The following is a 24,185-nucleotide window of genomic DNA, read 5'->3' as shown; positions in this document are numbered from 1 at the left end:
ATGGAGAGGAGCGAGGGGTTGGAGAGCGAGGAGTTTGAGTGAGGAGCGAGGTGTTGGAGAGTGAGGAGCAAGGGGTTGGAGAGCGAGGAGCTAGGGGTTGGAGAGCTCGGAGCTCGGGGTTGGAGAGCTCGGAGCTCGGGGTTGGAGAGCGAGAAGCTAGGGGTTGGAGAGCGAGGAGCTCGGGGTTGGAGAGCGAGGAGCTAGGGGTTGGAGAGCGAAGAGCTAGGGGTTGAAGAGCGAGGAGTTGGAGAGTGAGGAGCTCGGGGTTGGAGAGCGAGGAGCTTGAGGTTGGAGAGCGAGGAGCTTGGGGGTGGAGAGCGAGGAGCTAGGGGTTGGGGAGTGAGGAGCTAGGGGTTGGAGAGTGACGGGCTAGGGGTTGGAGAGGAGCAAGAAATTGGAGAGGAGTGAGGGGTTGGAGAGTGAGGAGCGAGGGGTTGGAGAGCGAGAAGTTGGAGAGTGAGGAGCTAGGGGTTGGAGAGGAGCGAGGGGTTGGAGAGCGAGGAGTGAGGAGTTGGAGAGCGAGGAGTTGGAGAGTGAGGAGCGAGGAGTTGGAGAATGAGGAGCCAGGAGTTGGAGAGTGAGGAGCGAGGGTCTGGGGGTTGGAGAGTGGGGAGCTCAGGGTTGGAGAGGAGCCGGAAATTGGAGAGGAGTGAGGAGTTGGAGAGTGAGGAGCGAGGGGTTGAAGAGTGAGGAGTTGGAGAGTGAGAAGTTGGAGGGTGAGGAGCTAGGGGTTAGAGAGTGAGGAGCTAGGGGTTGGAGAGTGAGGGGCCAGGGGTTGGAGAGGAGTGAGAAATTGGAGAGGAGCAAGGGGTTGGAGAGCGAGGAGCGAGGGGTTTGAGAATGAGGAGGGAGGAGTTGGAGAGTGAAGAGCCAGGAGTTGGAGAGTGAGGGGCAAGGGGTTGGAGAGTGAGGGGCGAGGAGTTGGAAAGTGAGGAGCGAGGGGTTGGAGAGTGAGGAGCGAGGGGTTGGAGAGTGAGGAGCGAGGGGTTGGAGAGTGAGGGCAAGGGGTTGGAGAGTGAGGAGCGAGGAGTTGGAGAGTGAGGAGCGAGGCGTTGGAGAGTGAGGAGTTGGAGAGTGAGGGGCAAATGGTTGGAGAGTGAGGGGCGAGGAGTTGGAGAGTGAGGCGCTCGGCGTTGGAGAGGAGCGAGAAATTGGAGAGCGCGAGGGGTTGGAGAGCGAGGAGCGAGGGGTTGGAGAGCGAGGAGTTGGAGAGTGAGGAGCGAGGGGTTGGAGAGTGAGGAGCGAGGGGTTGGAGAGTGAGGGGTGAGGAGTTGGACAGTGAGGGGTGAGGGGTTGGAGAGCGAGGAGCTAGGGGTGGGCAAAGAGCGAGGAGCTAGGGGTTGGAGAGCGAGGAGATAGGGGTGGGCAAAGAGCGAGGAGCTAGGGGTTGGAGAGCGAGGAGCTAGGGGTTGGAGAGCGAGGAGCTAGGGGTTGGAGAGCGAGGATCGAGGGGTTGGAGAGCGAGGAGCGAGGGGTTGGAGAGAAAGGCACGAGGGGTTGTAGAGCAAGGAGCTAGGGGTTGGAGAGCGAGGAGCGAGGGGTTGGAGAGCGAGGAGCTAGGGGTTGGAGACCGAGGGGCTTGGGGATGGAGAGCGAGGAGCTTGGGGATGGAGAGCGAGGAGCTAGGGGTTGTGGAGTGAGGGGCTTTGGGTTGGAGAGTGAGGGGCTAGCGGTTGGAGAGGAGCGAGAAATTGGAGAGGAGCGAGGGGTTGGAGAGCGAGGAGCGAGGGGTTGGAGAGTGAGGAGCGGGGAGTTGGAGAGTGAGATGCGAGGAGTTGGAGAGTGAGGAGCGAGGGGTTGGAGAGTGAGGAGCGAGGGGTTGGAGAGTGAGGGCCGATTGGAGCGAAGAGTGAGGAGCGATTGCAGAGGAGTGTGAGGAGCAATTGGATAGGAGAATGAGGAGCGATTGGAGAGGAGAGTGAGGAGCGATTGGAGGGGAGTGTGAGGGATTGGAGAGGAGTGTGAGGGATTGGAGAGGAGTGTGAGGAGGTATTGGAGAGGGGTGTGAGGAAGTATTGGAGAGGAGTGTGAGGAGGTATTGGAGGTGAGTGTGAGGAGTGGGATTGGAGAGGCGTGAGGGTGGAGAGGGGAGAGTGTCAGGTGGAGAGGTGTGAGGGGTCACATATTATGTGAAATAAATAAATTGTGTTCATTACACCATTTCTGGATCTGATGAATTGCCAGTAACCATTTTGTAAAATTTAATGTGCAGCATCTAAATCAAGATGTCCAAATGTCACACACGTCCATGCCCGTGGGATTCCCACGGGTGACCCCACTAGTCTTACTATAATTCACCAAATGTCCGTCTGTCCGTTCGAAGGTACCTCAAAAACGGCTGAACCGATCGCAACGATATTTTGGGTGGGTATTCCTGGGACCCCTGGGAGTAAAATAGGCTCTATATTGTTTTTCCAAGTTTTCCAATTTTCCAGTTTTTCCAAACACGATGGAATAATATTTACTGATATGAACAGTGATGTGGCTTTTGTTTAAATTCTACGTACCAGGAGAGAGTAGATCGACTCCTGACAAACTCTTCCTATATAAACGTGCAGCTCCGAAGTAACACGGCAGCGTGTGCAAAGCGACTGAGAAACAGGTGTAGTGGCCGCTTCCGTGTTACAGATCCGGCGCGCACTCTTCACACATGAACGTGCGACTGAGAAAGACGTGTAGCGGCCGCTTCCATTTTGCAGAATTCAATCTTTTTTCAAAATGGGTGCCATGTACTGTTTAGATTTTGATGATTTGCGTGTGATATGATTCAACGGATGTTTATATGAATCGTTTAAAATAAAAAAGGCTTCTGATAATTTGGCTTTTCTTTTGAGCTTCCCAATTGAAGCCCCGCCCATAGCGCGGGTACCGTTGCTTGTTGCTAAAATGAGAAGTGTGTGTGTGAGTATTATGTGTGTCAATGTGTGTGTGTCAATGTGTGTATGTGTGTCAATGTGTGTATGTGTGTCAATGTGTGTGTGTGTGTGTGTTTCAGTGTGTGTATGTTTCAGTGTGTGTATGTGTGTATGTGTGTGTGTTGCTGGTTGTTATCTCCAAATGCGGGTTTCAGAAGGTGGAACGGAGCCCTGCCAGGTCTCGATGTACCCACCTCCGTGCGTGTGTGTGTGTGTGTGTGTGTGTGTGTGTGTGTAAGTTGTTTTTGCCTGCTGTCCCCAAACACGGGTGGGCCTCTGTAGATGGAACGGAGATCTACCAGATATCAAAGTATCCATCTCCAATAGTGTGTGTGTCTGTGTATAAAATGTGTAATATGACACGCACAATATGTTTGTACAAAATATTCTACTGTACAACATTTCACACATAATATATGTGTACAGTGGCAAAAAGTCAACACCCATTTCAAAATTTTCACCTTTCGTTGCCTTATAGCCGAGAATTACATTGCATTAAATCAGACCTTTTCCATCTTTATTTACACATCGTAACTCACAACTTCCAAGTGATACACAAGTTCTCCAAATTTCAGAAAATTAATTAAATTCCACACCTTGATTGGGCAATATTTGCCCATTCTTCTTTACAAAACTGTTCAAGCTCAGTCAAGTTGTGGGGGGAGATGTTGATGGACAGCAATCTTCAATCATGCCACAGCTTTTCGATTGAATTTAGGTCGGAGGTCTGACTGGGCAACTCAAGGACATTTATCTTTTCGTTCCTTAGCCACTTCAGTGTAGCTTTGGCTGTGTGCTTTGCAGCAGGTTTTCCTCTAGGAATTTTCTGGATTCTGCTCTATCCACTTTCCCTTCTATCCTGACAAGTGCCCCAGTCCCTGCTGATGAGAACATCCCCATCACATGATGCTGCCACCACATGCTTCACAGTATGCCAGCGCTGCCCTGACGAATCCGGGCAGCAGGGGAGAATGGGGAAGATTTGGCATCCGACTTGCATGTGGGGGTACAACCACCACGAAGAGGCATCCCAAATAGTTGTGGAAGAATGTGTGTCCTGCAATGTTGTAGGGCTAAAATTGCAGGGGAAGCACTATACCAAAAGTGAGGCAGTAGAAAATGAAGAGACCACCAACCCATCTGTGAAGAGAGAGCATCTCATCACACACCCTGCGCCTCAGCTTCCTGGTGGGAGATGCTAACGACCTTGAGAGCTTTGGTCTCCACAGCATCCAAGAAAGACAGGTGTGATGCTGTGACCCCAGCCCAGAGAGAAGAGCAGGACTCCACTTAGCTACAGATGAAGCCCTTCCAGTTTTACGAGCTTCAGCAATGCAGGACTTTCACAATGATGACATGTAGTCGTTTATATATTTGTATTTTTACAAACTGGAATACTTACTTACATGTGTGCACATGATTCAGATAATGTTACAGTTTTCAGAGGACCCCAGGGAGACACATACAACACATAAGGGATCCTTAGTTTAGTCATATCTGTTGTGATTTTGTCTCGCCAAATTACATCTCCCCTTGTATCAGTGGAAGGGAAATGTATTGTGTTTGTGAAGAAAGATTTGAACCCCTCTGTGATTCTACGTCTAAATACTCTGCCTTGTCCCCTCTCTTCTTGTCTCACTTTATGTCTTTATATCCATCTCTCTGTGTCTGTATCTCTCTCAAATCCACAAGAAACATTACCAGGTAGTGCGGGCCAGCACAGGATCACAACATCAAGTGCAACGAGGGCACCCCAGAGGCTACTTCAGTTTTTGTGCCAATGTTCAACAGTTACGATGACTTATTAGTCACAAGGAGATGGATATTATGGAGTGGAGGAGTGGGGAGGTCAAAATCCCATCATTCCCCATATGTAATATGCAGATAGGCCCCAAAGCCAAGATATTCAAATACAGAATAAAATTTTATATAAAAAACAAAAGTTATAAACAGACATCCTGTGTACCAGTGGCCCGAAGAAGCCAGTACGATCCATCAACAAACACAACAAATGTGTAAAGATTTTCTCCCCCCTTGTGGAAGCCGTGTTCTCCTGTCCCCCAAGCCACCGGTACGTCTGCAAAGCCATGGACAGTCAGAGCAGCCCACGTAGCAAACTTGGGCTCAGAAAAAAAGTTTCTGGAACAATGAAAGAAAAATGAATTGAGATATGGAACAACAATGATAATAATACAAGCAATGAAAGAATTTATCCCTGCACTAATAAATTGGTTGGATGGGGAACGAATCGGGAAGAGGACAGAGCATGTGCCAATTGAAAAGTGGCTTTGATTATCCACTTTTATATCATCAAGTTTACAGTCCTACTTTGCAACAATTTACCGAACTCGTTGAAGCAACTCGATGACCGTTTCGGGAGTGATGAGGCCCGTCAGGTTGAGCAGGAAACCCTGCTCGATGTGCTCGTTCGGTTCCGGACATCCGAGGGACGATGGATAGCCATCAGGTGGGTTTGAGCTACGGACATGACAAACAGAACAAAGAAGATGGGTACGGTGATCGTTAAATGCACGGCAATCACATTGTCGTTAAGAAATCCTGCTTTCACAAGCTTAGCAATGACTCATGATGTACGGGACATACAGGATTCGCCAAAACAAAGAAATAAATGGAGGTAAGAAAGTCTTTTGTAAGAGGGCTTTCCTTTGAACTGTGGTCACCTTTGAACGTTTAGCCCGAGTGATCGGGAAAATGTTTGCACTGAAATCGCTCTTTTCCATGCACTTGGCGAAAGAATACTCAACTTTAGTCGTATGCATGGGCGGCTTTAGTCATTTGGGGGCACCATGCAAAACGCAATTGTGGACCAGTCAATCTGTCAAACTGTCATCGCACGAAAATTCGCAATTTGGTGTCTGCCAACAGTCTGCCTGACGTTGATGTATTCGGTCGGTACTTATGCCATCTCAACCAACTAAACTTGCCAAGCAATATGGTCATATGGCAAATGGTACTACAGGTCATATGGCAAAGGACGTAGCATCTTCATTTGCCCCCCACGCCTCAACAGGAGTTCCCAAAGTGGGGCGATGCAAATTATCTTCGTAAATGTGATCCATGTAACCACTCCCGGTGGCGGTGGGAGAGGATGTTACGAGTGATGCTTCAGAACACTCAATTATATCACCTGTGTTATTTTCACACTCGCTTAGCCTATGTTGCTTTGGACTAGACTTCAAAAAATCCGGAGGAATACCCATGTTGTATTGCCTTTTTCTGCCTCGAGAAGGTGTATATACAGCAGTAAGAGCATCGTTCTTACAAATCTCTGGTATAGATTCTTACAAATCTCTGTTGCTCAATTTGTTCCCTCTAAGTTTCTTGTCGTGTGAAACTACACAGCTCTTTCACTCTGAATATTAACTGTATGATTTTCAGCTAAACCACAAAACAGGCCTTTGAAATACACGCACAAGACTTCAGATGGTAATGCTAAAAATGGCATCGCAGCTCAAAGGGCAAAACAAAAGGACATGACTAAAGGTTAATCTGTAAGCAAACAGTCACAAAGAAGATGGGTATGGTGATCACAGACCTTTGGTATGCACCATCTTACTATAATTCACCAAATGTCTGTCTGTTCACAGGTACCGCAAAAACGGCTGAACCGATCGCAACGAAATTTTGGGTGGTTAATCCTGGGACCCCCTGGAGTGTTTTATACTTCTCCCTTCTCCCATCTCCCACCCCACCCCCCCCCCCTTCCCACGCCTCCTCCCCCCAAGCCCTCTCCCTCCCATGCATCTCCCTGCTCTCAAATGTTATGTTTGTGTGCTTCCCCTTCTCTCCCCATCTTGTATTCCGCTCCCTCTTTTTATATATTTTGTTTGTCTGGTTGATTTGTTTGTGAAATACATGTCAGCTCTTTCACGAGCTTCGATTCAGTATACAAAACAAACAAAAAAAACATGGAATAATATTTACCGAACAGATGTGGCTTTTATTGAAATTCCACAAATACCGTTTAGATTTTGATGATTTTCGTGTGATATGATTTAACGGATGTTTATATGAATCGTTTAAAATAAAAAAGCCTTCAATTTCTGATATTTAGCCTTTTCATTTGGGCCTCCCAATTGAAGCCCCGCCCGTAGGGCAGGTACCGTTGCTAGTTTAATAAATACATCAACTTAAGAATAAAACGAGTCCGAGTGGGTTGACGGTCATATCTTGAGGTTGTAGTTCAGACCTCTGCTGATTTGGGGGAACCCTCCTGGGAGCCCCGCTGATCCAAAATCAAAAAAAATCTAAGACCAAGCGATTGTGCAGGATACTGTGTTGTATTCACGTGTGACGTTTAAGAACAATCGGCCGGGTGAGAAGGGAGGAGTAGCAAAAATAGCAAAAAGTTAACAGACGAACGAATGGACATCCGGACATTACAAGTTCATCTCTTCGAGATCGAGATGAGCTAAAAATGCACACAAAACTAGTCTAAGAGGAAAATACAAAATAATTCCAATTTCACTACCACTCACCAAGAAATGCCGGCAGTCACAGCTCCCAGCCAATCAAACAATTCAATAGCACCACATCCCACCATGTCCTGCCCAGCCAGCTGATTGCTGTGGAGTGTGGGACAGGACTGAGGTAGAACTGTTTGTGTCAAAAACTCAGGAAGCACCGGGCGGCCACCAAATGGAGTCAGAAACTCGGCCAGAGAGTGGTCTGTCCCTCCTACAACCCCCAGGAAAGATTCATCTGCAGGTGCTATTGTACTCACATCATCAAACATGCAGATAAAATAGACAATCCTACTCTCTGGTGAACAATCCAAGGCACTCACATGAATTCAAGGAGTGGGCGTGGGGGGTGGCGGGGGGGGGGGGGGTGAGGAGTGCGGTTATGAACCATCTGTGCAATGTAAAGATAGCTATGACATGACCACAGAACATTCTGATATCATTCTTCTCACTCCTATCCTCCATGGTAATCAGGAACATGTGCAAGGATAATAAATCTTACCAGAGCCTTTTCCAGCCATGAGCACGTTGAACTTCAACGAGAGGTTTTCTCCAAGGGCCCAGATGGCACGTTCATAGTTATTCTTTCCAGCTTTGAAGGTCGGGGAGGTCAGGTCAATGTTCACCACTATACAGGAAGGATGGCACGACACCTGGATCCAAAACGATTTGTTCAAATGGCATTGCAATCCCATGTTTTGCATCTAATCATTGGATTTTTTTGTCATCTTTACAGTGCCACGTACAAAGTCATCCACAAACCTTTGGCATCGTCAGAAAAATAATTGTAGCCCTGATCACCACCACATTTGCATATATGGATAGGATGTGTTCAAAGAAAAGTTGCATTGTAATTGAAATTCACGGAAATGCTTAAAAATTTACCAAACAAGAAAGGGAAAGGGAAAACTAAAAGGCAAAAAAACCAAAACAAACTAGAACGGCTCTCTTCAATCAACCGACATGCATCCACCAACATTATTACATCATTACACATATTTGTACCAAATTTGATTTAAATCCCTTTAGCTGTTCTCAAGTATCACATTTTTATCTGACACCACCTTTGATGCTGACATATATACAGTTCATCTTTGCATCATCATACATACTGATACCAAGTTTGGTCAAAATCCCATCACTGGTTCACAAGTTAGCTCGGTAACAGAATTTTTACCGAACGGAAGCTCTGGCATTCGACCTCTTTACCCCAAAATCGAATCAGTTCATCTTTACATCATTATACATACCTGTACCAAGTTTGACTTGGGTATCTTCAGCCATTCTTAAGTTACCATGAAAACCTATTACAGATGCACGCACGCACGGACGGACAATCGGACGGACAACACGAAAACATAATGCCTCCTGTGACTTCATCAGCGGAGGCATAAAATCGTGCAAGTAAAAAAATTAATTATTTGGCCAAATAAACCAAAGGGGCAAATATATTGTTAAATGTGACATCACGAGGTCAGAGGTCTAATTTCGTATGAGTATGGCCACTAGGGTCGAGCAGATTACCCGTTCTATTCACCTCCCAAATGGTTCCATTTCGAACCTCATTGCACCATGGAAAATGAGTAACACCACGAAAATTAGAAACTAAGTTAGCCTTTTTTATGGTCCACCGTGTACAATTGGTTTGTCCATTGCCTTGTCTATGACAGATCTTGCAATTCACACAAAAGTACATTGATGTCTTGCATGTATGCAAGCTCCTCCATAATGAGCCTCAGGCCAATGTAAAAAAAAGGCGCACATGCACGTGTGCGCACGCACACACATACACACACGTACACACAGCACATACAACACACACCGTGGATTTGCTGAAATGCTGAGCTTTCTAGACAGAAACAACCTGAAAGAGTTAATATGTTTGTCTGGTTTATACTGTGTGTGTCTGTACTCTGTATCATGGATGTCCCAAAGCTTTTGATGATGGCTCAAAATCAACCTGGTTCCCATTGTGGATTGGGTGCATCCTCATAACAAAATGGAAATAGTACAAACCATAGCGAAGGGGCTTTCTGCCAGCGTAAACCGATGGCTTTCCCTGTAAACCAAGGGTCTCATATGTATCCTTCTGCAAGCTCAGCAACAAAGAGCCTAGGAGAAGGTGAAGGACAAAGATATAAATATAGACAAAAAAGGACATTTAAAAATGTATTCTGCAAAACACAAAAGGCTGCAGGAGAGTTTGGGAGCATGTTTTTGACAGTTGTCTTTCAAGCTTTAATTATGAATCAAGGTTAACAGTCTCCATACAAGACACAAGTTGCATTCGTAAATGAACAAAAAGGACAAAAAAAACCAGCAGATAATTTTGCTCTTTAACTAAACATTGATCATGTTACAGCGCAGAGGTCAGCCCGAGATAATTTTGGACCACTATGTCAAAATATCATCAAATAATGAAAGACAGAAAAAGAAAAAGCACTTTGAACATCATTTGAACATCTCAAGTGTCTGTAAAAATGCATAAAAGCCAAGATATCAATTGGTTATTGTGGAATTAATTGATATTGGAACAGACGGACCAGAACAGAAAGCTGTGAAACCATGATTTACCTGTGGGTAACAGAGAGAAAGAGTCATCTTGATCAATCCGTGTGTCATACGACAAAGCATAAACAGAGCCTGAAAGGACAACACAAATGTGTCAAAATAAAACAAAAACTCTCTCTCTCTCTTTGTTTCTTTCTTGTTATTTTTCAGGTCAGGTCATGTCAGTCTTTGACACTGGCACTGATAACATGTAACCCAGTGCGACCTGCCGCATGGTCGCGTTGTCGGCAACGAAACCTACACCCCTCACTGGCTTTCCAAGTGAACTGTGACACCCTGCCAGTACTAAAAACAACATCTGACAAAGGGAGGGTGACCTCACGAAGGAAGCCAATGGTCATCCAGTAAGGAGATAGTGTCTCCTAAAACACACCCATCCGGATTGGACCGGTTGGAGTCATACCAAAGACTTTAAAAATGGTACATACTGGTTCCTTGTTTGATGTTCAAAATTTAAAAGGATAGAGCTTGGACAATCCCCACCACCGGTTGGCATCGAAGGGGACGAGGAAACTAACTCCTTCTGATTAAATGACCCGCTGAGTGCGGCGAGAATGGCGGCGTCATTGTTATGACATCGCTGGCACTCAGAGTATGCCGGGAAGTGATGACAGTGACGGCATTTCCCCCAAACTCATTGGCTGTTTTTTTGTTTTTTGTTTTTTTTGTATACAAGATCGAGGATCGTGAAAGAGCTAACATTAATCACACAAAAAGTCAAACCGACACACAAAACACAAAAAACAAAGGGAGCGGCAGACAAGATGGGGGGGAGAGAGGGGGAAGGACACAAACACAACATTTGAGAGCAGGGACATCGGGAGGACTTGGGGGGAGGTGGGAGAGGTATAAAACATATGAACACTGCAAGGACTCTGGGGTGAATTAACGGGGGTAGAAAATATCAAGGTTTAGGATGGGGGAAGATAAGAGATGGTGGTGAACAGCTGTTTTAAAGACCTGGAGGGAGGAGTGGGATTGAAGGGAGTGGGGGAGTTTGTTCCAGAGACGGGAGAAAGGGGGAATGAAAGAGTGAAGGTGAGCAGAGAGCCGAGATTTTGGCAGTTTAACCACAAGAGGGTTGCAGGCAGATCTTGTGCGACCTGAAGGAATATTGGGGGGACAGAGCACAGAGAGAGCTGGGGGAGCAAGTCCGGAGAGGAGTCGGTAGAAGACAGAAAGACCACCAACCTGCCTGCGGTGAGTGAGTGAAAGGCCCTCGGAGTTGACTTCATCACAAGAGATTCCAATGATTCTGAAAGCTTTGGCCTCAACAGCGTGAAGCCGAGCTAGGTGTGAGGCAGGAGCACCAGCCCAGAGGGGGGAACAGTATTCCATTGAGCTGCGGATGAAAGCCTTGTATGTGGTGAGGAGCTCAGGTGTGCCAAGGAAGGACTTCGCACGACGGAGGATGCCCAGTCGGCGACTGGCTTTGGAGGCCAGCTTGGAAATGTGGTTTTCCCAAGAAAGATCATGGCAGATAGTGAGACCCAAAAGCTTGAGCGACAGAACTTCTTGGAGAGGATTGTTGAGAAAGTAGATGGGAGGGTTTTCCAGTCGGTCCTTTCGGAGAGACATTGTAAGAGTGTGAGATTTGTCAGGATTGAAAGACATGTTCCACTTGTTTGACCAGTCTGTGATTTTGTCCAGGACTGCAGAGAGTGAGGAGGCTGCAGACTGCCGATCTGAGGGATGAGGAATGGACGGGCAGATAGTGGAGTCATCAGCAAAGAGATAGAGAGGATTTTCCAGAGAGTCGGAGAGATCATTGATGAAGACCAGAAATAGCACAGGGCCCAGAACACTACCTTGGGGAACTCCAGCCAGTACAGGAAGGGGAGATGAGAGAAATCCATTCAGGGCCACACGTTGCCTACGACCAGAGAGGAAGTCCGCAAGCCATGAGTTGAGATTTCCATGAATACCATAGGAGGAGAGTTTGGTGAGCAGAGCTGGGTGCCAGACCGTATCGAAGGCACGTGATATGTCGAGGGAGACAGCTCTGATTTCCTGTTTGGCATTGAGGACCTCCATCCATTGTTGAGACAGCAGAAGCAACATGTCCAGAGTAGAATGACCTGGTCTGAATCCAAATTGATGATCAGAGATCAAGCCATTGGAGAAGAGGAAGGATTTGATATCCGAAGCAATGATGGATTCCATGACTTTGCTGATAATTGGGAGCAGGCTGATTGGTCTGTAATTGCAAGGATCTGTTATTGCACCTTTTTTGTGTAAAGCGGTAATGTTTGCTGATTTCCAAGATGCTGGCAGATGACCTTGAGCAAAAGAGAGGGTGAAAAGAACAGAGAGAGGGTGAGATAGAGCGGCAGAGCAGGATTTTAGGACCCATGGGCTGATGCCATCTGGTCCAGTTGCAGAATCACAGTCGAGGTTTGATAAAAACTTCTCCACCTTGTCAGGAGAGAAGGACACAGAGTCCAGCAGCAGTTGGGTTCGACTGGGAAAGGTGGGAACAGAGAGAGATGGGTTTGGGACACAAGATTTTGAGGCAAACAGAGTTGAGGCATTCGGCTTTGTCACGTGCGGTGTCAACTGTGTAGCCATTTGAGGTAAGGGAGGGGATGGAGGGGGAACAAACACCAGAAACAGATTTGACCAGATGCCACCAGGATTTGGAGGAAGGAGACAGGTTTGAGAGTTCAATCTTGAGTGTGGAGAGATAGTGCTTCCTTGCACACCTGAGGGTAGAAACACACTTGTTTCGAGCTTGGTGGAAGGAACTGAGATTGCCTTCAGTTGGATTTGCCTTCCAAGACGCAAAGGCAAGTTGTTTCAGGGCAACTGCCTCACCACAAGATTCAGTGTACCATGGACGGGAGGAAGCGAAAGACAACTGAAGACGAGATGGGATAAATCTGTGCATGAGAGAGAGAGCAGTTTGCTTTGGAAGAATTCCCAGGAAGAATTGATGTCAGAGGCATTAGAGATGGGAGACCAGTCCAGTTGATTGATGGCTGCTTGCAGGCCGTGCCAGTCGGCCTGAGTGAAATGCCAGACTCGTCGGCGCTGAGGAGACTCTCTGAGAATGGCCAGTGAGATGTCCACTTTAACAAGCACATGATCAGAAGAACCGATTGGATCAGAAGAAGAGCAGCAGACATTTGCAGGGAAGTTAGTCATAACCAAGTCCAGAAGAGAAGATACTCCATTGACTGAGATCCGGGTCGGGAAATTGACAGATTGTGTCAGTCCCAATGAGTCGCAGAAGTCCTTTGCTGAGGTGCCATGGCTGGTGAGAGATGAACCCACACCCAGCCAGCTGGCATGATGACAGTTGAAGTCACCACATATGAGGAAGAGAGAGTTTGGATGAGTTGATAGAAGTTGGTCCATGTTGTCCGACAGTGAAATGTAAATGGAGTCATCACTGTTTGGAGGACGGTGCAGAACACATATGAACAAAAGGTGGGAGCGGAGAGGAAGCCGTAGCCAGAGGTACTCCTGTGGGTGGGGTGGAGAGAGGGCAGTGCAGGGCGAGTGAGGAAGAGAGTTTTTGATAAAGATAGCCACCCCACCACCAGGACGAGGCTCAGGTCTATCATACCGGAGGAGGGAGTAACCAGGAAGAGATATTAAGGAATCAGAGACATCTTGAAGGAGGAAAGTTTCTGTTAAGCAGATCAAGTCTGGATTGTCAGAAGCAACCTGAATGGAGAGATCAATCAGGTTTGAGCGAAGGCCCCGGATGTTTGAGGTCCATACCGTTAGTGAGGAGAGAGGGGGAGCATCGGGTGCAGGACAGGGGGGGGGAGGGGTAGGGTCAGATGAAGGGTGAGAGGGGGATGTAGGAAGAGCAGTTGATAATGTGTCAGAGATTACAGAAGAGTTACAAGAAAGGGAAGGATGAGGAGGACGAAAGGTTTGATGGTGATGGGATGAGGCACAGTGAGGGTTTGTTTGAGGGGGGACAGAGGAAAGTAGAAGGTTGGGGGAGGTGGAGGAGGCAGCTTTGAGAAGGAGGTGGGAGGAGGGAGAATTTGGGAGGGATGGTTGGGGGGGAGATTTGAAGGGGAGGGGTTGGGGGAGAGTTTTGAATGGGAGGGGCAAGGGGGGAGTTTAGGAGGGGAAGGGCAAGGGAGGAGTTTAGGAGTGGAAGGGCAAGGGGGGAGTTTAGGAGGGGAGGGGCAAGGGGGGAGATTTGAAGGGGAGGGGCAAGGGGGGACATATGGAGGGGAAGGACAAGGGGGGAGTTTAGGAGGGGAGGGGCAAGTGGGGTGATTCGGAGGGGAGGGGCAAGGGGGGAGTTTAGAAAGTGGATGATTAATGAAAGATGAACATATTGTTACAGATCGCGGTTTAAGATGGTAGTTACCGAGCGGTTTGGTATTTAACCGCGACCTAACAGGATCCCCGACTCACCCGATTCCACCCAAACGTTGGCCGGGTCGCACCGCAGCTAGTCAATAGGGAAAAGACAAAGGCGACGAATGCAAAGAGGAAAACGAAGGCAAAGAAAGGTTTGGAAATACGACTGAATTTATTTACTATTTACACACATAAGCAAAAAGGAGCAATCAAGTTTATTTACAACACATAAGACGCAGGTGACACAGTGCAATACTAGCTTATCTACAGACTTAATTAACCCAGGACAGAACAAACAAAAGACACTGACTCACGCGGGGAATTGCAGGAATGGCAGGATGTGGATGGCTGGAGGGAGAGGGAGGTCCAAGGGGGTCCCGCAGCACAACCGGCGCGTTTAGCAGCCGCCGTTCAGGCCAGGCCCCACGCTGCTGTTTACGTCGCGTGCTTTGCCAGGCCTTGTCCCACTCGTCTGGTCCAAACCCTCAACTCTTTCTTGTTTTTCTCACTCCTCACCACCGACTCCTCACCGCAACCAACTGACCACTGACCCTCCTCTGGTAACCGACTCAGACCAACTCCCTCTGGCAACCGACTCAGACCAACTCCTGGTGACCAACTCTCTGGCCTTTCTGTCTTCTGCTCTCCTCTGTAAAAACGCATCTTTTCCTGGACACGCCCTGCCTTGGGTTATATAGGCCCCCGCCCCTCAACCTTTGCGAACCTCCCCGATCGCTCTTCCTCCGCCCTCTCTAGCCAAACCCCTGGCTCATGGTTGGTCGAGTGGGGCTGGCTCACTCCTCCCCTCTATGACGAGGTGGAGACACGCCTTTCTTCCCCAACCCTACCTCGTGGCCAATGGTGGTTGAAGAAAACCGCCCAAAATGCGGAAGGCAATTGGAAGGGAGGTAATATGGGCAATCGAGGCTCGGCAATGACGAGAGGGGATGTAATATGAAATGGAGATTTTGGGGATGGGAAGGAAAGGGGATCTATTCTCTTTCACTGGTGCAATGGAGTATTTCAATTAATGGAAGACACAGCCTTACGCTAATACACATAATAAGGATATAACTGTCAAAAAAGATATATCGTGTCCTGCATGTATGTTTTATGGACTAACTACGGGAACGCCGTTTGACCTTTATACAACCACAAACGGAGGGAGGAGGGGTGATATTTTACAACAACCTTTTACAACATTTTACCACAACAATAAAATAAAAAAAACATTCTCATATCCACAACACTGCACCCTCCTCCCCTTAGGCACGTCCCGGGCCTATAACTTTTACCTTAGTGTGGCACGTAGGTGTAGTTCCCTCTACTTTTAACCTGACCCTGAGTGCGACAGTTTTAAAACATAAATAAATGTGTCCCGCTGCTCCATTGCACCCTGCCTAACAGACTTACGCCCACAGTTAACCGAATTGCGGAATGGTCTTCAAACTATACACTGACGGTGGGAAGCATTATTTACAATGACGCTATTTTTATTTACAAAACTAACCCAGGACCTGTGATTGTTCTTTCTGAGGGGGAGACAGTCTGCTCTGCATCGACGCACCATGAACGCACCCAAAAACGCACCAATACAAGCACCCAAGCACCAATCGGTGCAGTCACCATTGTTCCAGAGTGTTCAACAAAAAATAAATTCAACAACCCCTAACCCTGCAGGTGTCTCTTGCTCTTCGGCTCCCTCTGCTGGTGATTATTATTTGTTCTTCCAGATGTTGTCATTCTTGTGCTTTGCTTACTGGTGGCCTATTTTCAATAAAGTGTGCCCAATGTGTCCTTTTTTTATTTGCTTTTATTTATAGCCCACAGGGCCGACTAGTGTGGTTCACCTGTGGGGCATCAGTGCCCTGTGGCCAAGGTCCGCCAGCAAGATTTCAGGCCCTCATGGCCGGTTCCAGCAGAGGGGCCATGCCCCAACCCATGGGGTCCATAGGTGGTGCTCGGCCACAGACATGTGGTCCATAATGTGGTGCATCGATGCAGACAGCTGGTTCTGGGAATTTCGGGCGCACAATGGCCGACCCACGCACGCTCCCCTCGGCGCCCAACGGCGCACAGGTCATGTGGGAGACAAAAGGGGAAAGACAATTGAGCGAGGGGTAAGGTCACAAGGGTACACATCAATAAGGCAATGCAAGGCGAAATGCGTACGGAGGGCGAAGTGAGAAAGCTCGTCCCTACCGTACGTCACCCCCCTGTCACCTACCCTACCCTTGCCCTTACCCCATATGTACAAAAATCTACACATTTACAAATTCGTCACTACTGTCACGTCTTCCCCATATTTCCCCTATACCAAATTCGTCTCCACAATCCCTCTACTTCAAAATTTGCCATCACCAAATTCATCATCAATCCTCATAAGGAGGCAGAGATGGAACATCAAAGCACAATGTCACACCCACGTCATGATGCGTCTCACCATCCAAACATTTGCACAGTAAAAATAACAAAACATGGCATGGTGTGGAGTACCTGTCACCTCAGGTGAGTGGATGCAGATGGTGCGAGGAGACTTCATCCTAACTACTTTCTAAATGACATTAACACACTTTACACTACCCGGGGTCTCTCCCTGCCAATCCATTGGCCAACTTACACTATGGGTTCTAAAAACCAATTCCCATTGACCAAACTGTGGTGCTTCTCAATTTGGGGTCTCACTCCCCCGATTCATCTCCCGGTGCTCTCGCACAATTTCTGGGCTGCGACGTCTAGCTCTCCCAACAGGTCTACCCACCTGCACACCTCCACCACTGTAGTTGCCACCCGAGCTTACCTAGCTCCTCACCCTAACCTAACTAACTGGGGACAGCCCCTCTCCTGGCTCTGTCACCCCATGGTGCCCTCTGGCACTGGGCTACCCGGGTCCGTCCTCCGGATCCTCGGGCCCCATCCACAACAACTACTACCGGCTCCCAGAGCCCACCTGCGGCCTCACCTGGCCGACATCCTCACAGTGGTGGAGTGCCCAAACCAACTACACACACTAACAGGCTACACGCCCAGCCATTTCCACAACACTAATGCACCCATCCACATACCATTCTGCCACCCGCACCACAGATGCCAATATCCAACCACAATTTACCTGTACCCTCTACCTAACACTTACACTACCCGCCCCGGGTATCCGTGATGGGGGTCCACTCTTCCCCCATTCACTCCTTCGCACCATCCACTCCACTCCACAATTTCCACCATTCTCACTCCACGACCATCCATTCCAATACTCCAGATATTCCACACTACCATTTATTCCACACAGCCACATACACCTGTTGTTGCACACCTGTGCCCTCACACCTGGTGCCACCTGCACCCTCCTTTCTTCCTGGACCATTTGGTCAACACAACACGCAATCACCACTACTCCCTCATACACTGCTCCATTCACCTGTTCAGTTGCACACCTGTGCAATCACACCTGTTCCATTCTCACCTGTTCAATCCTTACACACACGGCATCATCTCAGCTAACTACTCCCCTCTGAAACTTGCGCTTCCCAGTCGTCCCTTTAAACTATTGCGCTCCCACGTCATTATAATCCACACTAAACTACCTGCGTCCCCACTACAGGTGTCATTGTCACTAACTAACCTTAACGTTACCTAATGTCATCTTCGCTAGATCCCTACAATTATCCAAGCCCTCCCTGGCTCGGTTGACATAGCCACCCCATAAACTATTGCGCATTTGCCCCCACCCGTGAGGGATGGTGGATTTGCCATACCACCACATCGGGGGTCTCTCACTATCAATTTTGTTCGTCCAGATTCCAACCAATTCAAAAATTTTCCATTTACTGCCAATTCTACTCACTTTTCTAAATTTCGGATCAAAACACTATCACTATCACGATCACCATCATCACAGTCCGCTATATCCTAGCCTCGGTGCGTCATGACATCATTAAACTCGGCTTCGTAAAGCCGAGCAATGAATTCGGGTGGTTTGGTTGCCTGCAGGTTGAATCCGTCCGGCTTTCGGTTCAAGGGAGGTGGTTTGGTTGGACCGAGGCCCCACGCACCATCTCGGCGCGGCACCTTGCGGTCCCGGGCCCGATGGCTCAATCTCCCCCGGTCGGAACCCCGTCCCCACGAGGGGGCACCGTTCCGCCTCCTCCCACTCGCCCTTGAACCGGACTGGTCGCCTCGCCCGACAAAGCCCGGACTCGACCGTGCGGGGCGGGGCCAAGCCCGAATCGGCAACGACGCTTCGAAGAGAAACGACGCAGCTTCGATCGGCGCCGGGCCTCGCACCCAACAAAGCACCCCGCGCCCCGAGTGCTCGCATCGGCTATCCGTCGCTCTAACCACTAACCTGGTTACCATCGATGCTTTACTTGCATGCTTATAAGCATACGCTACCTCTTTCACCCTCACAAAACCTGGCGTTCCAACGCCGTCCGTACATTCCACCAACGCTCTCCCTGTTACACACCACACCTCTCGCGCACACTTTGGTCCACACCTCTCCTCCGTTACGTCCTCCGTAACACTCACCATGGGCGTGCACTCTTGCATCCACCCACTAATGCGCTCACATGGGCTCTCCCACACCCGCGCCATGACCAATTCAGGTGTGCTTTCTCGCACACGTTCCACCACCACCTTACTCTCCGTGTCACACTTCGTACACCCCGACGTGCATTCTCGCTCGCACTCGGTTTCACACTCGCGCTCCGATGTGCCCTCTCGCACCTGCGCCATCACCAACTCACTATTCGTGTCCCACTCCTGACACCAATTGTTACAGATCGCGGTTTAAGATGGTAGTTACCGAGCGGTTTGGTATTTAACCGCGACCTAACAGGATCCCCGACTCACCCGATTCCACCCAAACGTTGGCCGGGTCGCACCGCAGCTAGTCAATAGGGAAAAGACAAAGGCGACGAATGCAAAGAGGAAAACGAAGGCAAAGAAAGGTTTGGAAATACGACTGAATTTATTTACTATTTACACACATAAGCAAAAAGGAGCAATCAAGTTTATTTACAACACATAAGACGCAGGTGACACAGTGCAATACTAGCTTATCTACAGACTTAATTAACCCAGGACAGAACAAACAAAAGACACTGACTCACGCGGGGAATTGCAGGAATGGCAGGATGTGGATGGCTGGAGGGAGAGGGAGGTCCAAGGGGGTCCCGCAGCACAACCGGCGCGTTTAGCAGCCGCCGTTCAGGCCAGGCCCCACGCTGCTGTTTACGTCGCGTGCTTTGCCAGGCCTTGTCCCACTCGTCTGGTCCAAACCCTCAACTCTTTCTTGTTTTTCTCACTCCTCACCACCGACTCCTCACCGCAACCAACTGACCACTGACCCTCCTCTGGTAACCGACTCAGACCAACTCCCTCTGGCAACCGACTCAGACCAACTCCTGGTGACCAACTCTCTGGCCTTTCTGTCTTCTGCTCTCCTCTGTAAAAACGCATCTTTTCCTGGACACGCCCTGCCTTGGGTTATATAGGCCCCCGCCCCTCAACCTTTGCGAACCTCCCCGATCGCTCTTCCTCCGCCCTCTCTAGCCAAACCCCTGGCTCATGGTTGGTCGAGTGGGGCTGGCTCACTCCTCCCCTCTATGACGAGGTGGAGACACGCCTTTCTTCCCCAACCCTACCTCGTGGCCAATGGTGGTTGAAGAAAACCGCCCAAAATGCGGAAGGCAATTGGAAGGGAGGTAATATGGGCAATCGAGGCTCCGCAATGACGAGAGGGGATGTAATATGAAATGGAGATTTTGGGGATGCGAAGGAAAGGGGATCTATTCTCTTTCACTGGTGCAATGGAGTATTTCAATTAATGGAAGACACAGCCTTACGCTAATACACATAATAAGGATATAACTGTCAAAAAAGATATATCGTGTCCTGCATGTATGTTTTATGGACTAACTACGGGAACGCCCTTTGACCTTTATACAACCACAAACGGAGGGAGGAGGGGTGATATTTTACAACAACCTTTTACAACAACATTTTACCACAACAATAAAATAAAAAAAACATTCTCATATCCACAACACTATATAACAAATTGGGTTTGTTGTGATTTTCAAGTTAGCGATTCGTTTAAGAACGATGGAGGAGGGATGGAATGAATGAGAATTTAGAGCATGGAGTGATTTGGAATCATAAGAGATTGAATATTTTTTTGAAATGGAATGAGTTGAAGAGGAAATTGAAAGGAGCCTTTTAAATAAGAAGAAAAACACCGTGTTGTAATAAACCACTGAATAAAACACTGAAGGGGATAGTTGAAACATATTTAAACAGAACTGTGAAGAACAATCTTATATTCACAAAAATACCAATGGGGAGAGGAAGCCTAGAGCGACGACCACGAGTCAATTGAACAGGGCAAAAGGTGGAAGGCAAGGGGAAAATGGGGGCGGGGCGAGACAGCGCACGTGGGCAGAGGCAAAAGCATTAAGTGTTTGTCTCATCAGTGTGTGTGTGTGTGTGTGTGTGTGTGTGTGTGTGTGTGTGTGTGTGTGTGTGTGTGTGTGTGTGTGTGTGTGTGAGCATGTGTGCGCTCAATTAAAAGCCGTAGACAGTGTATAATAAAACAATTTAAAAACGCAACAATTTCCACACCAACCAACCCTGGCGGACGAAGTTTTCGATGAAATCCTCCTGCAGTAAGACAGTGAGAGGTAAACCATTAACAATGTAGTACGGAGGCAGTTCGGAAGGCAAGTTACTCATTTCGTTGGGTAATCTTCCACATTCGGGAATGAACAGCTGCACCTGAATGGGGCAGGTAACGAGAAGCAATGCAAGCAAACTGACAGCAAGAAACATTACAAAGAGGGCATTTTATCAGGTAAGCCGGGTACAACATAAGACCTTAACGATCTTAATGGGGTATCATTAACGATCAAAACATTCAAATGGATTTGAGCAGTAAAACTGGGAATACCGACAAGAAGGTTTTACTTGTTAAAACCTCAGAACACCAATGGTTGAAAAAAAAAACCCCCAAAATAAATAACTAACAGTTTGACGACAAAATATCAAACAGCTTTCATTTGTTAGAAATCGTCTGCATAATATGTCTGCATGCGGAATTCTTCTTAAATATTCTCAAATTTGTTTCAAATGAGTTATACGGAACTGTTGAAAGAAGTTATTTGCCGATGTAACTAGATGGTATTCATAGAACACTTACCCTGCGCAGTCAACTTGGTGCGAGCCAACTCTTGTTTTTGAACGGTTTTTTTTCTCTTTGATCCAATATGGCTGCCACACCACGTGAGCGATGACATCATAAATTTATATTTTCTAATATAATTGTTGCATAGATCACGCTCAATAAATTTCAAACTGATCAGACTAAGCGTTGTCCCTTTTGAATTATGACGTCATAATTATGGCATCAATGACGTCATCATTAACAACACCTATTCCCCATATGGAGTTCTTTACAATGAGCGATGTTTCAATTTTTTCCATAGAGCGGTTTTGGAGATATAGCGGTGCAACGTTTTTCTTTTTACCAAGATGGCACCTGTACCACATGACCTATGACATCATGATTATCATTTAAATATTCTAAGGAAGGAGGCGCTCCTATGGTGAAAATTTCGTGTCCATCAGACCAACAGTTGCTGAGAAAAAAAAAATTCATAATGATCGGATAAGTGTTGTACTTGTCGAATTATGACGTCATAACGAAAGTACAGATGACGTCATCGTTAACATATCTTATTCCCCATGGGGAGTAGTTGACAATGAGCCAGGTCTCAATTTTTTCCATGGAGTGGTTTCAGAGATAAAGAGGTGCGAAGTTTTTCCAAGATTGCGCCTGTACCACGTGACCTATGACGTCATAATAATCATGAAAATATTCCACAGCAGGAGCCACTCATATTCTGAAAATTTCGTTTCCATCGAACTAACAGTTGGAGGATTTTTTTTTTTTTCATACTGATCAGATCAAGCGTAGTACTTGTCGAATTATGACGTCATAATGAAGGCACCGATGACATCATCATTAACATATCTTATTCCCCATGGGGAGTAGTTGACAATGAGCCATGTTTCAATTTTTTCCATTGAGCGGTTTGGGAGATAGAGGTGTAACGTTTTTCCAATATGGCGTCCGTACCACGTGACCTATGACGTCATAATTATGGATAAAAAAAATCTACAAGCGGAGGCGCTCCTATGGTAAAATTTCGTGTCAATCGGACCAACGTTTGCCGAAAAAATGAATTTTTTAAATGTAGACAAGTACGCACGCAACGGAATACCTAAAGCTGTTTTCGCGCGTGGCCCCTAAGTGCACACTCCTTGGTTCGTTCCATTACCAATCAGCTTGTAGAGCGCTCGTTAAGTGGCTTAAACACTCAAGAAAGCACTCCAACGGAACGGTTAAGGAACAGCTGGCTTGGCAAGCGATAGCAAGCTGATTGGTAACAGAACTCACTCCAATATACCAGTGCCGTATATTATTATTAATCAATATACACGGCACTGCAATATACTATAAATGGTTTAGCTGCGTTCGGCAGGACTTTAGGAGGTAAATATAGATTCCAGTAGATCTACAACACAGACTCAGCAGAAAAGCGTCATTGTATTAAATATGAGATGCTTACCCGAAAGTTAAAGTAATGCTTCTTTATTTGCTCTTTGTGTTTCGTCTTCCTGTGAGAGAAGTTCGACTTTTCACAAACGAGTTGGAATCCTGGGAACTCTGTTAACGGCAGCATGATCGCGCCAAACTCGACTCGAGACAAACCGTGGCTCTGTTGAAAGGAAGGATCTATGTATGTCAAACAAACACAATAAACAACATTTTATATTCCTAAAGCAACAAGTAAAAGGCAACCACATTGTTTTTTGTGTTTATTTCAATGAAAGACTTGTTATCTGAAAATGTACTACTACTAACTATATTGCCATGGCCGTTAAACAAGATTAAATACTCATCATATATAAATGCAGTCCAATATTCATCTAATGGAAAACAATGAAACATTACTGAGCACAATGACCATTGTGCTCAGTAATGTAATAGTACAATTGTACTAAGTAATAGCACTATTAGTATTAGTAATTACGCAATGGTTATCGAGTGGTGTTTTTACAGCTCCAGCGCCTCAAAATTATTCACCTCTCCTCGTTTTACTTCCTTCCAATTCCAACATTATTTCCCTTCTTTCACAACTCTGGGAACTCGGTTAACGAGGGGGGGAGGAGGGGACCTCCCCCAAATCACAACTCTAATTTCTTCCTCATTCCCTTCTGTCCGTCCGTACGTAATAAATAGATATCCTCACCTCGCCTTCAATATGCTTTAGTAATTTCGTACCTATCGCTAACACCAATTATTAGGGTGAATCGTTCACATTAGGATACAAGTATGAAATTTGGCAGTTATGTTCGCATATACATACTCTTTAAATGCAGTCGATTAGCCAACTCGAAAATTGCTAAGATGTGCCTTACATTTTTCAATATTTAATTTAGGATGTATGAGTAGGCCCGTGCCCGGTATCAACATAAAAATCATAGAACTAGATATATTATCTATAAGAGGTAAGATTAATTGAAAAGTTTAACGACCTCATAGATAGTATGTAGTTCTGTGATTTTGTGGTGATACTTGTACGTCCTAAATTTAATATTAAGAAGTTTATGGCACATTTTAGCAATTTTGGTAGCCATTTTTAAGAAAATGGACGCCATGTTGAATTTTCGAGTTGGTTAATGTGTTTTAGATCATTATAGATACCTGTACCAGTGGAGCTGTGTTTGCAGTTGTGCCTATACTGCTAGTGCTATACAAACAATATACGGAGCACACTAAAACATAATAAATGAATAAAAATGCTTTAATATGGCTGAATGTGAC

The 24,185-nt window shown here is 47.0% G+C and overlaps 1 protein-coding gene across 2 annotated transcripts; it reads right to left on the bottom strand.

Moving 5' to 3' along the window:
- Window positions 1–3,415: 3,415 nt before the first annotated feature.
- Window positions 3,416–23,098, bottom strand: RPP40 (ribonuclease P/MRP subunit p40). Of its 2 annotated transcripts, none has more exons than XM_068107708.2 (8): window positions 22,927–23,098; window positions 20,929–21,073; window positions 9,974–10,042; window positions 9,416–9,511; window positions 7,902–8,027; window positions 7,415–7,613; window positions 5,259–5,393; window positions 3,416–4,992 (listed from the first exon to the last, which is right to left on the bottom strand). In XM_068107708.2, the coding sequence occupies exons 1-8, from the start codon at window positions 23,038–23,040 to the stop codon at window positions 4,911–4,913; spliced, it is 966 nt and encodes a 321-aa protein (XP_067963809.2). In that variant the 5' UTR covers window positions 23,041–23,098; the 3' UTR covers window positions 3,416–4,910. The 2 variants fall into 2 exon arrangements, with proteins under 2 accessions (XP_067963809.2, XP_067963808.2); XM_068107707.2 differs by having other exon boundaries at window positions 3,416–5,054; window positions 22,927–23,093.
- Between the last annotated feature and the right edge of the window lie 1,087 nt (window positions 23,099–24,185).

Source organism: Myxine glutinosa, chromosome 2 (assembly GCF_964187855.1).
Source record: "Myxine glutinosa chromosome 2, kmMyxGlut1.1, whole genome shotgun sequence".
NCBI classification, from domain to species: Eukaryota; Metazoa; Chordata; class Myxini; order Myxiniformes; family Myxinidae; genus Myxine; species Myxine glutinosa.
This window is presented reverse-complemented; position numbering and strand designations above follow the sequence as displayed.

Bases quoted from the DNA above. Each gene is read 5' to 3' on its own strand.
- RPP40 (XM_068107707.2), bottom strand. From the start codon at position 23,040: ATGCTGCCGTTAACAGAGTTCCCAGGATTCCAACTCGTTTGTGAAAAG. The intron at 7,614-7,901 runs GTAAGATTTATT...TGGGGGTTGTAG, and splicing joins CATGGCTGGAAAAGGCTCTG to GAGGGACAGACCACTCTCTG. The intron at 5,394-7,414 runs GTGAGTGGTAGT...TCATGTCCGTAG, and splicing joins GTGACTGCCGGCATTTCTTG to CTCAAACCCACCTGATGGCT.